Source organism: Salmo trutta, chromosome 34, assembly GCF_901001165.1.
Source record: "Salmo trutta chromosome 34, fSalTru1.1, whole genome shotgun sequence".
Lineage (NCBI taxonomy): Eukaryota > Metazoa > Chordata > Actinopteri > Salmoniformes > Salmonidae > Salmo > Salmo trutta.
In genome coordinates, this window is record NC_042990.1 from 10745081 (window position 1) to 10756615 (window position 11535).

The 11535-nt window shown below is 43.0% G+C and overlaps 1 protein-coding gene across 2 annotated transcripts; it reads right to left on the minus strand.

Moving 5' to 3' along the window:
* Positions 1-2228: 2228 nt before the first annotated feature.
* slc39a7 (solute carrier family 39 member 7) lies at positions 2229-11149 on the minus strand. 2 transcript variants are annotated; one of them, XM_029731773.1, is made up of 8 exons: positions 10970-11149; positions 9895-10301; positions 8932-9100; positions 8604-8681; positions 8296-8418; positions 7169-7285; positions 4554-4750; positions 4054-4308 (listed from the first exon to the last, which is right to left on the minus strand). In XM_029731773.1, exons 2-8 carry the CDS (start codon positions 10294-10296, stop codon positions 4054-4056), a joined length of 1341 nt encoding a protein of 446 aa, XP_029587633.1. In that variant the 5' UTR covers positions 10297-10301; positions 10970-11149. The 2 variants fall into 2 exon arrangements, with proteins under 2 accessions (XP_029587634.1, XP_029587633.1); XM_029731774.1 differs by lacking the exon at positions 10970-11149 and having other exon boundaries at positions 2229-4308; positions 9895-10296.
* Positions 11150-11535: the final 386 nt, after the last annotated feature.

Sequence of the window (11535 nt, forward strand, 5' to 3'; positions counted from 1 at the left end):
AGGCTTTTGATTGTGGTCTGTGGAATGTTGTCCCACTCCTCTTCAATGGCTGTGCGAAGTTGCGGGAACTGGATCATGCTGTCGTAAACGTCAATCCAGAGCATCCCAAACATGCTCAATGGTTGCTCAATGGGTGACTGGTGTCTGGTGAGTATGCAGGCCATGGAAGAACTGGGACATTTTCAGCTTCCAGGAATTGTGTACAGAATCTTGCGACATGGGGCTGTGCATTATCATGCTGAAACATGAGGTGATGGCGGCAGATGAATGGCATGACAATGGGCCTCAGGATCACGTCATGATATCTCTGTGCATTCAAATTGCCATCGAAAAAATGCAATTGTGTTCATTGTCCGTAGCTTATGCCTGGCTATACCATAACCCCACCGCCACCATGGGGCACTCTGTTCAGCAAACCGCTCGCCCACAAGACAACATACACTGTTGAAACCGGGATTCATCTGTGAAGAGCACGCTTCTCAAGCGTGCCAGTGGCCATCGAAGGTGAGCATTTGCCCACTGAAGTCGGTTACGACGAAGATCTGCAGTCAGGTCAAGACTCTTGTGAGGAAGATGAGCATGCAGATGAACTTCCCCAAGACAGTTTCTGACTGTCTGTACAGAAATTCTTTGGTTGTGCAAACCCACAGTCTCATCAGCTGTCCGGGTGGCTAGTCTCAGACGATCCCACAGGTGAAGAAGCTGGATGTGGAGGTCCTGGGCTGGTGTGGTTATACGTGGTGTGCGGTTGGACTTACTGCCAAATTCTCTAAAAAGATGTTGGAAGCGGCTTATGGCAGAGAAATTAACATTCAATTCTCTGGCAACAGCTCTGGTAGACATCGGTATGCCAATTGCACGCTCCCTCAAAACTTGAGACATTGTGTTGTGTGACAAAACTGCACATTTTAAAGTGGCACAAGGTGCACCTGTGTAATGATCATGCTGTTTAAACAGCGTCTTGGTATTCCACACCTGTCATGTGGATGGATTATCTTGGCAAAGGAGAAATGGTCACTAACAGGGATGTAAACAAATTTATGCACAACATTTTAGAGAAATAAAAATGTTGTGAGTTTATAACATTTCTGGGATCTTTTATTTCAGCTTTTGAAACATGGGACCAACACTTTACGTTTTGTGTTTATATTTCTGTTCAGTGTATATGGCTCTGGGCACAAACGGCTTCTCCAATAGACAGGTTGGCTCGTTAGCAATAAAACATACGGGGTTGGCTTGGATTGTTGACATGTAAGTATATTTCGTCTCCAATGTTTATTGAAAACATAAATTTGCACAATGAGCACTTGTCTCAAACACATCGTTACAGTTGTTGGCTAGCTAGTTAGCGAATTTGAACAATATTAGCATAGACGTCACGTGACAGTCAAAGCACCTCAAAATAAGACATGGCATCAAGATCAAACTAGAGGGTGACCTTACAAGTAAAGATGCGGGGCTTGCTTTAATTCTTTAAAAGTATTTTTGTGGTAACGGAAAAGTTAAAAAGTTTTACTATGTTATTTCAAGCAAAGCAGTTACATACACAGTGCACAAAACATTAGGAACACCTGCTCTTTCCATGACATAGATTGGCAGGTGAATCCAGGTGAAAGCTATGATCCCTTATTGATGTCACTTGTTAAATCCACTTCAATCGGTGTAGATGAAGGGGAGAAGACAGGTTAAAGAAGGCTTTTTAAGCCATGAATTGTATGTGCCATTCAGAGGGTGAATGGGCAAGACAAAAGTTAAGTATCTTTGAATGGGGTATTGTATTAGATGCCAGGTGCACTGGTTTGAGTGCGTCAAGAACTGCAACGCTGATGGGGTTTTCACACTCAGTTTCCCATGTGTATCAAGAACTGTCCACCACCCAAAGGACATCCAGCCAACTTGACACGAATGTTGGAGTCAACATGGGCCAGGATCCCTGTAGAACACTTCCGACACCTTGTAGAATTGAGGTGGTTCTGAGGTAAAAAGGGGGTGCAACTCAATATTAGGAAGGTGTTCCTACTGTTTTGTACACTTAGCGTATGTATATTATATATAAGAATACGGCCACACTTGTCCTGCGTCTTATGTTTGTGATCGGTTGTTCGTTTCCCCACCAATATCTAGCCTAGGTTGGATTATAGGCTGATCAAGTATTGGATTGCTTGTATTTTTCATGTTCTCTTGCATTATCTAAAGAGAAACAGGGACCCAGTAAAATAGTGTAAACATTGTAAGGGAATCTTAATTGTTTAATGAAAAGTCAAGAAAACAAAGTAACAAAAATTCCACCATACTCACTTACTAAATCTCCCACCCACCACTTTAACATTAGTCCTTTACTTGGTCCCTCTGATTAAAAGCTGATTTCCAAATCAAGCCATTGCACCCAACTATAGGCCAATGTTGACAACTTAAAGCATCTGATAAGACTGTCGATGTAAAGGAATACATTGGAAGGAAACAACCTACTTTACCTAGGCATCATCACAGATGCTTAGGTAAAGCAGCTTACTATACAATATTGACAATACAAACCATTTCAGATACGTAACAAAAGTCAACAAGGTAATGGGGATAGCAGCATGGGGTTGGTTTGGAATCAGCCCAGAGATGCAGTCCTATACATACAGAATGGTTCAGAGTGAGGGAGCTCTTTCTAACCACATAACAGCTACAGCATTGATTGTCTTTGTGACACATAAGGCCTACTGTATTATTCAAGAGTGGAGGGAGAGCAGACATCCATTCGAAAAAATTAAATAAAAAATAGTACGTGAATAAAAATGAATAAATGTTACAATTCAACAAAACCTGCTGCCGCAGCTTATTAACACTAAACAAAAGTGGAAGAGGGCTCATCATTCAGTTGTTCAAATGTAGGTCAAACATTCCTTCCAGACACATTAAGGTGAATTAGGGTGGAAGAAATGTTTGTTTTGATGGACTGTATCTATTTCCCCAATTTCTGTCACTCTGGATAATCGGTTCAGTTTCCAAATGGCTAGTCCACCCTAAAGACATTAATTTACTGTACTTCCACATTATGAAGGTAATTCATGTGAAGGGCACATTTAAAGCAATTTATTCACTACTTTAAAGCAAATCATACTCCAATGGTCCTCTAAGCAGAGCTTACACCACTTACCGTTGATTAATAATTCAATTAATATACATTGTCACATACTGGTACAACTCATGATTTACATGCAACTTGAAAGCATCCAACAGTTACGAAAACAGTTACAAACAAGTAGCTTGGTCAGTAACTGCTGTGTGCTGTAGACATCTAAAGCAGCTTATTCATGTTTCCCAATAAGTCACATTCCGGGAAGCTGATGACATTTCAGGAGCCTCTTGGCCTCATATGTCAAGTATCTAAGATGGCTGCTATTTGGGGACCTGGTTTATGGACTATACGTTACAATATTATTCCCTTTTCATTTCATTGGAATGTTCCAGTTGTAGACTAACATACTCCGATCCAAATAAACCCTTAATTTAAAGCCAGGAATATGCCCTAACCACTTAACTGTCTAGTTCAATCTGTGCTCTCTGCAAGTACAATTAAAGGCAAAAGTAAGCATTAAACATATTGGTGTGATTGCAATTCTTGATTTTAGTTTTAACTATAGTTCACGGCAACTTAAATGGACATTGTTTTGGTTAGCCTTTTTATGACCAAAAGGGAATAAACTCTGCAATTATAAATGGACGATGAATTACAACTCCCAAGTCATCTGCGTAGCTTGCCTAAGGTCATCAAACCGAGACTATCTGACTTAGACATGCTGATGAGGACTTTCTACAGTTCAAATCTTATTGCTCATCATCCTGCAGATGGTTTGTGTTGAAAAGCTACTCCCCATTCAAGTCCCCTTTGGAACCTAGTCCAGTCCTGTGAAAGCCCTGTCTGTCACTTATCTTCTCACCCTCTCCTTTAAACTCCATCAGTATCTTTCCCTCCAATCGTATAAATCCATCTCTCTCATTCGGTTTCTGATCCTCCTCTAAATCCCTCCCTCCACCTCCCTTTCTTTTTGATGACTCACTGTCTCACTCATACTCTGCGATTAGCACCATCATGTAAATTCCAACCAGCATCGCTAGGATCTCCATCACTGATTGGCCCAGACTGGAGCGGCCAACCAGCAGCTCAGGCAGAACCGTCACCGTGGCAATGTACACAAAGCCACCCGCAGTGAATGGTAGGATCCAGGCTGTGGCGGCCGCGCCCACCCCCTCAGCCAATAGGGAGCAGGCTGTGCCGGCAAGAGCCCCCAAGGCTGTCAGCAGCTGTAGACACATAGCCTGATGGGAAAGAGGGAGTTGTCAATTGACATTTCTACCTACAGAGACTTTCTCATACAGGCTGTTGGAACAGAAAAGACACGAATCCTACTGCTGCCACCATGTGTCAATAGGCTTTGTGTTGTCGTCATGACAGATGTTGTACCGAGCATGTTTCAGTACATAGTCAAGAACATTTCCGTTTCCTGTCTGACATCAGTATGTGTACCATCAATCATTATGAAAAGCTGAAGCTTGTGCATTACCTTCTTCTTGGTGCAGCCAGACTGGACCAGGATGGCAAAGTCGCCAATCTCGTGGGGCACCTCATGCAGCAGGATGGTGAGAGTGGTGACTGTGCCTACTGCTGGGCCCACCAGGAACGATGCCCCGATGGCCAGCCCGTCAGTGAAATTGTGTGTGAAGTCAGCAGCCAGGTTCAGGTAGCCAGACACCTTGATATCTATATTGATAGGGACGGCAAACATTCAGCCTGCTGCTCAGATCCTATGGACTCTAGTCTAGAGCACCTGGTTAAATTGTGCTTAGGAGCATTTGTTAACTCTCCATGGTTGAAGTACAAATAAATACATGTAATTGTTGTAAAAATGTCTGAGTGTGCTACATTTACTATTGTATAAAAGTTTAGTCATCACGAATACATTAAATCGATTGCTTTAAAAAATATTAATATATTTGGTACCGTTGATTTTGTTACACGTGCCTGTCCATCGCAGGATTTTTAAGCTCAAATGGCAGACAATTTGGGGCGCTCTCTGTATAAATGTTGATGGCAGGGCCTCTCGAGTGGAGCAGTGTTCTAAGGTACTGCATCGCAGTGCTAGCTATGCCACTAGAGATCCTGGGTTCGAGTCCAGGCTCTGTCGCAGCCGGCCGCAACCGGGAGACCCATGGGGCAGCGCACAAGTGGCCCAGTGTCATCCAGGTTAGGGGAGGGTTTGGCTGGGAGGGATATCCTTGTCTCATCGCGCACTAGCGACTCCTGTGGCGGACGGCAGTCAGGTGTACGGTGTTTCCTCCGACACATTGGTGCGGCTGGGAATTGTGTCAAGAAGCAATGTGGCTTGGTTGGGTTGTGTTTGGGACGCATGGCTCTCGACCTTCGCCTCTCCTGAGTCCGTACGGGAGTTGCAGTGATGAGACAAGACTATCTACTACCAATTGGATACCACGAAATTGGGGAGAAAGAAATGATCACTTAAATAACAGCTTGTGCTGTCTGACAAAAATCACTGTTTTGTAGTTCTTCAAAGTAAATAAGGCATACTTTTGACGGCTGAATGCCAACTATCAAATCACTTAGATCATGTATTTTCAGGTAGATACCTCGCAAAGAAACTGCTCTCTATGTATCCCCTCTTGATTGCTCATTTTCCTCTCTTACGTAACAGGTGTAAAAGAAACAGACCGGACAAGTTTAGCCGTGCAGTGGATTATGGTCATTGTTGTTAGTTTAGCTCGGAAAACATGATAATTATGTAGAACATTGGCCTGTTTGAAACTACAACACCCTACTACAATCGCACAGTTCGGGCATGATCTGATTTATCTCTAAAGAAACTGCAGCGCAATCTGCGCATTGAGCTCACAGAAAAATAGAATGAAATAGAGTTCAAATAACTGAACAGGCGTCGGTCAATTAGTTGATTAGAAAACAAAAATATGGGGCCTCCCAAGTGGCGCAGCGGTCTAAGGTACTGCATCACAGTGCTAGAGGCGTTACTACAGACCCGGGTTAATTCCCGGGCTGTGCCACAACCAGCCGTGGCTGGGAGTCCCGTAGGCCAGCGCACAATTCCGGGTTAGAGGAGAGTTTGGCCGGTGGGGCTTTACTTAGCTCATCGCGCTCTAGCGACTCCTTTTGGTGGGCCAGGTGCCTGCAAGGCTGACCCCGGTCGCCAGTGTTTCCTCCGACTCATTGGTGTGGCTGGCTTCCGGGTTAAGCTGGCAGGTGTTAAGAAGCGCGGTTTGGCAGGTCATGTTTCAGAGGACGCATGATTCCACCTTCGCCTCTCTCGAGGCCGTTGGGGAGTTGCAGCAATGAGACATCGAAAATTGTGGAGAAAAAGGGGATAAAAAAATGTATAATAATAATAATAATAATAATAATAATGTAACAAAATAATTGTCATTTCAGTTAATTGCTCAGCACTATCGATATCCTATGCAAGGTCTTGATTCGTTGAAGTTAAAGCAAATTATTTGTTTCTGCCCCGTTTCAGCAGCCTCCCAGAATCTCGATCCGGCATTCTAGAATTTAGATGACTCAACAAATTCTCTTCTAACCAGTGATGTAAAAATTATTCTCAGATGTGTGCAGTTTATAAGGTGCTCGTAAAAATAAATAAAAAGTAATCTGATTACTATTCTTGCACATGTTCTTTTTTTAGGATGTTTTTATTTAAATTGTTTTCAATATATCAGGAACTGTTGAAGCATATTATTTATTGATTTGGACACATGAACTGCGTTTTGACATTGGGCTATTTATCAAAATGTCTTGTCAACAGGAAGCCGCGACAGCATCATTTTCAATTGAAGTTTTAGGAATATAAATTGACCTTTGTACATATATTTGCAAAGGTATTGCACTTAATCAGGTTAAAAATGTCTGAATGAGTCCAAAAACATGCTGTGATCGAGTACCAGAAATATTGTGAAGGGAGAGTGGACAATAACCACAACATTGCAATAGTTACATACAGAGAAACTGGCTTGATGGGACGCTGGTAACTGAAATGCTGTCATAAAGTAAATATTCTCATGGAGCAAAAGTGGTTTTGAGATTTTAAAAAGAGCCATTTCAGTGAAGGCAAACTGCCCACTAAGAACTTAAGTGGCAATTACTCAACTATCTTACCTGTAGTTTTCTCCTCCACTTCTTTTGGAGTCTTCTCATCTTTCTTCTCTTTTAAATCTTTCTCACCCTCATTCTTCTTTGTTTTCTCCCCGTCACTCTCCTTTGCCTTAGGAGCAGCTGAAAATAGGAAAGAAAATAAAAACGTTGCGCATAACTCTTTGGTTTACTGACCCTGCCTCATTCCAAAAGTAGAAGAGTAGCATCAAATCACCCAACCATACAGCAGCTCTCGGCTAGAGGAAAATCTCATCAATGGCCAGATTTCAAAATGGACCCAGAGGTCGAGTTACGAAACCAACTCGCTAGCCTAATGATTTGGCTGCATTCACTAGGTCTAGGGGTCCTAGGCCTAGCTAAATGGTCTGCAACCTGATTTAATGTGCAAATTTATGTGAGAGGATAGAGTATGAGGACCATGTTATATGCATGTGCCCAGGAGACAGACACTTTACCTGTTTTCAGGGCCAGCTCCATCGGCCAGCCCAATCGGATTATCATTTGTTCATGGTGACAAAATAAATATATACAAAAACAAAAGTACAAAAAGGCCTGAACCAAAACTAAAGATAACAACAACCAAAAATTCACTGATTGCAGATCCTTCTTATCAAGGCTTCACAAGACTTCTTGGCAGAGCACCTAACCAACCAGCTGCTGCCCACCGGGGGTGGAGTGTGGTAGTGTAGTGGAATTATGCTCCTAAAACCTTAACTTGGAGCCTTGGTTAAGAGCGTTGCACCAGTAACAAAAAGGTCGCTGGTTCGAATCCCCGAGCCGACGAGGTGAAAAATGTGTAGATGTGCCCTTAAGCAAGGCACTTAAACCCTTATTGCTCCTGTAAGTCTATGGATAAGAGTCTGTTAAATGACTCAAATGTAAACGTAACTACCTAACCTATTCCCTAACAATTGACATGCATTACATAGATATAGACAAAGGCAGAAGTGGGCAATAGGCAAAAAAATGCATTGCATACAGAGGGATCATTTCAAGGCATGCGAGTTATGGTAAAGAAAGCTCATATTGAATGGATGTAGCCTTAAAATAGCAGGGGCACATGCATCAATTCAAATTGTTGTTCTGTTTTTCCCCCACGCTACAAACTCAAATCAAAATGTACTACCTACCCTGAGAGTGGGAGTGTCCGTGTCCACCCTTCAGGAGGCGAACAAATTTCTCCACCACCAGGAAGGCCACGATTCCACCGAGAACCCACAGCCCTACTGACATCATGTGACCATGGGCGGCACCTACAGGTGTGATAAGGAACACCGTCAGGGACATGCCGTTTGCCAAAATGGGGCCAGATTCAAAAAAAATAACGAGTAGAAGAGAGTGAGTCAGTGTCATTCTGAAGCATGCTAAATACTGGTATGTAATGGATAAGCTGGATAATATGGTGATGGTAAATGTAGAGATCACGACAGAGCAGTACCATGTGAGTGGCCATGATACTGTGATTCTTCACTGTCAGAGTGACCTTGTCCCTCGTCTCCATGGTGAGAGTGAGGCTCTGTGAAAACAAGCAAGAGAGAATGAACATGAGAGAAAGAAAGACAGACAAAGAAAGACTGGCATGACTACATCCTTTTAACTATAAACCAATAAATGATATTTTTTTTTGCTCATCTTAGAGCTTAAATTTGCTTCACTGATTATTGCGTAAAGATGAAATCCCAGAATCATACCTAAACATATTCAATAGAATAGATAGGCAATCAATTATTTTCACTTAAATCTACCGTGACAATACATTCACTAACCCAGGGCGTGAGGGATGAGGTGCAGGAAGGCGTCTCCCAGCAGCCCACCAGAGGCGAAGCTCAGCAGCACCTTCAAGAGGTTCTGGTGTTGGTCTGTATTGGACTGGACCGGGATCAGGAAGAGGATGAGGAAGGGAGCAGCACTGATCAGCAGAGTGGCACCGATGGCCTAACGATAAGAGAGAAACATAGATAGCAGGTCATAAGGGGCCACTTTAACAGTGTGCTTGTGTGTGGTAAAATAATCTCACACTTGATAAGGATGGCTGTGCTGAGTTCCAAGGCTCTCAAACCAAACTAATGAACTTCATCAAATAAAGAAAAGCTATTTCCTGTCTACAAAAGTGCTTGGATTCCAAGCCTTTCAATAATTGAATGCCAAATATATACATTCCAGTTTCCATCCAATTCAATTGACAGTACCTAAATAGTTGACCTCATGAGTTGTACTGACCATTCATTTAAATAATGGTAAAACTGTGTCTAACAAACCTAATCCTGTTTAACATAGCAAATAAAAATGTAAACTTCATAAGAGACATTTCGCTCTGCAGTCAAAACCAACAGAAAGTTATTGGCAGTACACTGCTGTGAGGTTGTCTAGTCCAGTTGTCAAAGCCAAACTAGTCAATAGAACTCTACATCACTTAGCAACAGACTCACTGGCAAAAGGGAAATGTCTGTTGAAAAGTGAAAGCAGTAATTCTGTTTGCTTTTGTACCTACAGTAGTGATCCGTTGAATCTGGAGAGGTAGGTAGCCTATGTTTGCACAGGAAAAGTCAGGAACGAACAGGAGGGATACCGACAGACAAAGATATGACATTTTGCATATGATTTGATTGTAGGTAGGCTATGACCACTAACAGACATCTAAATGTAGCACAGGTTCTGGACAAAAATAATGGATCAAATTTCCAGAAAACCACATTCATGTCTTGCTCCAAGGTCTCCACTGACAATACCTGCATCCAGAGCTCCATTATGTCCCTCTTCTCTCCCTCCGCCTGCCTCTTCACCCTCTCCCCTCCTTGGGTGTGCCCGTGTCCACTCTCCTCCTTGTGGTCATGTCCGTGGTCATGTGCGTGTCCGTGGTCATGTGCGTGTCCGTGGTCATGTGCGTGTCCGTGGTCATGTGCGTGTCCGTGGTGCGACTCCTCTGCTGGAGGCAGGTTGGCCTCAGCACTCCACTTGCTCGCCCCCTGGTGCAGCTTCTGACCGCCATGGGAATGACCATGGCAACCGCCACCCCCATGCGAATGTGCATGCCCATGGTCATGACTGTGAGCAACAGTTAGCTGGGCGGCTAGCAACAGCACCGCTCCTGTGAACAGTGTTAGCGCTAGCAGACGTCCATGGGCCATCATCTCACCTGGGACAGACACACAAAGGGAAATCTATGGTTACAACAGGCTGCTATAGTACAACAATACTAGCTTCATATAACAATATCTTATTGTTTTCATATTGTGGGTAGTTACAGTGGATGGCTTTAGCTAGCTAGTTGTGGGGGGGGGGAAAAAAATTAGGCTAACTAGCTAGTTAGACAATTAACATTATCAACATTCCATTGACATCCCATCGGCTATACCTAACAGCATTTCCATGATGGCCCTCTGCTAAGGCAATAGGCGTACACTTTTCAAGGGGGGTATGAGGAGTCAAACACTAAGGAAGAGGGGTAGTGTCCCAAATGGGGTTAGTAGCCTAGCTGAGTAACTAACTTAGCTAGGCCGTGTGATTAAAGTGATGGCTTGAAACATACTGTATGTTAATTGTTGTTGTACCTAACGCCTAGCAAGTTAGCTGTTAGCCAAACAGTTAGTGGCTAAGTTTGCCACATCAACAAGAGCTGCCTATGAATGCGATTAAACGAATGCAGATGTCGCAGTTTCGATTTGCATGCAAAATCAGTTAGCCGGATACTTAACTATCAAAGTACAATAGCAACCAATGGGTAACGTTACCTAGATAAGTAATTAGAGTTGTTAGCGGTGATGACAACAATGTTGCAGTATAAACGAATTGCCCTAAACTCACCTGTCTGCTGTAATTATGCACGGATAGACAGTCTGCAATGTTGCGGGTCAGTGATAACGGTTTCTCAAATAAGTTATTCCCAACAGAAGATCTCAAAAGTGTCTATTCGTTCTCAGACGTGGCATTTAGTCAAATTTATAGAAACCTCGCGTGATTTCATTCGCTGGCGTAAATAAAGAGTACGTGTCATAATATCGCGATACTTATGTTTTTGAATCTCATCCTGCATAAAAGCAGGATGCGGACTCCAATATAGTGGATGAATGAAGGCGTCCCACTCAGGCCGTATACCATTGAAGTACTGGTCTGCTTAAGGGAGTAGCTCTGCCATAGGCACCAGTGCATTAAGCAGTTGGTTCTGTTCTGCTTCGTTGATTGACTGTGTATGAACCTCAAAAAATTAGGGAGTGGGATCTCTCGCTTCCTCTTCTGTATCTCTCGGACTACTATTTTCAGGGAAATTATTGCAAAGTTTACTTTGGAAAAGACAACGACCAATAATGTAATTATCTTATTTAGGGGAGGTTTACTTTCAAATGAGAGTGTGTTGTATTACAGTTTACATG

Excerpts from the sequence above, each read along its gene's own strand:
- slc39a7 (XM_029731774.1), bottom strand. The coding sequence starts at position 10,296 with ATGATGGCCCATGGACGTCTGCTAGCGCTAACACTGTTCACAGGAGCG. Across the intron at positions 4,751-7,168 it reads AGTGGAGGAGAAAACTACAG|ATATCAAGGTGTCTGGCTAC; the intron begins GTAAGATAGTTG and ends CTATCAATATAG. Across the intron at positions 4,309-4,553 it reads CTGGCTGCACCAAGAAGAAG|GCTATGTGTCTACAGCTGCT; the intron begins GTAATGCACAAG and ends CTTTCCCATCAG.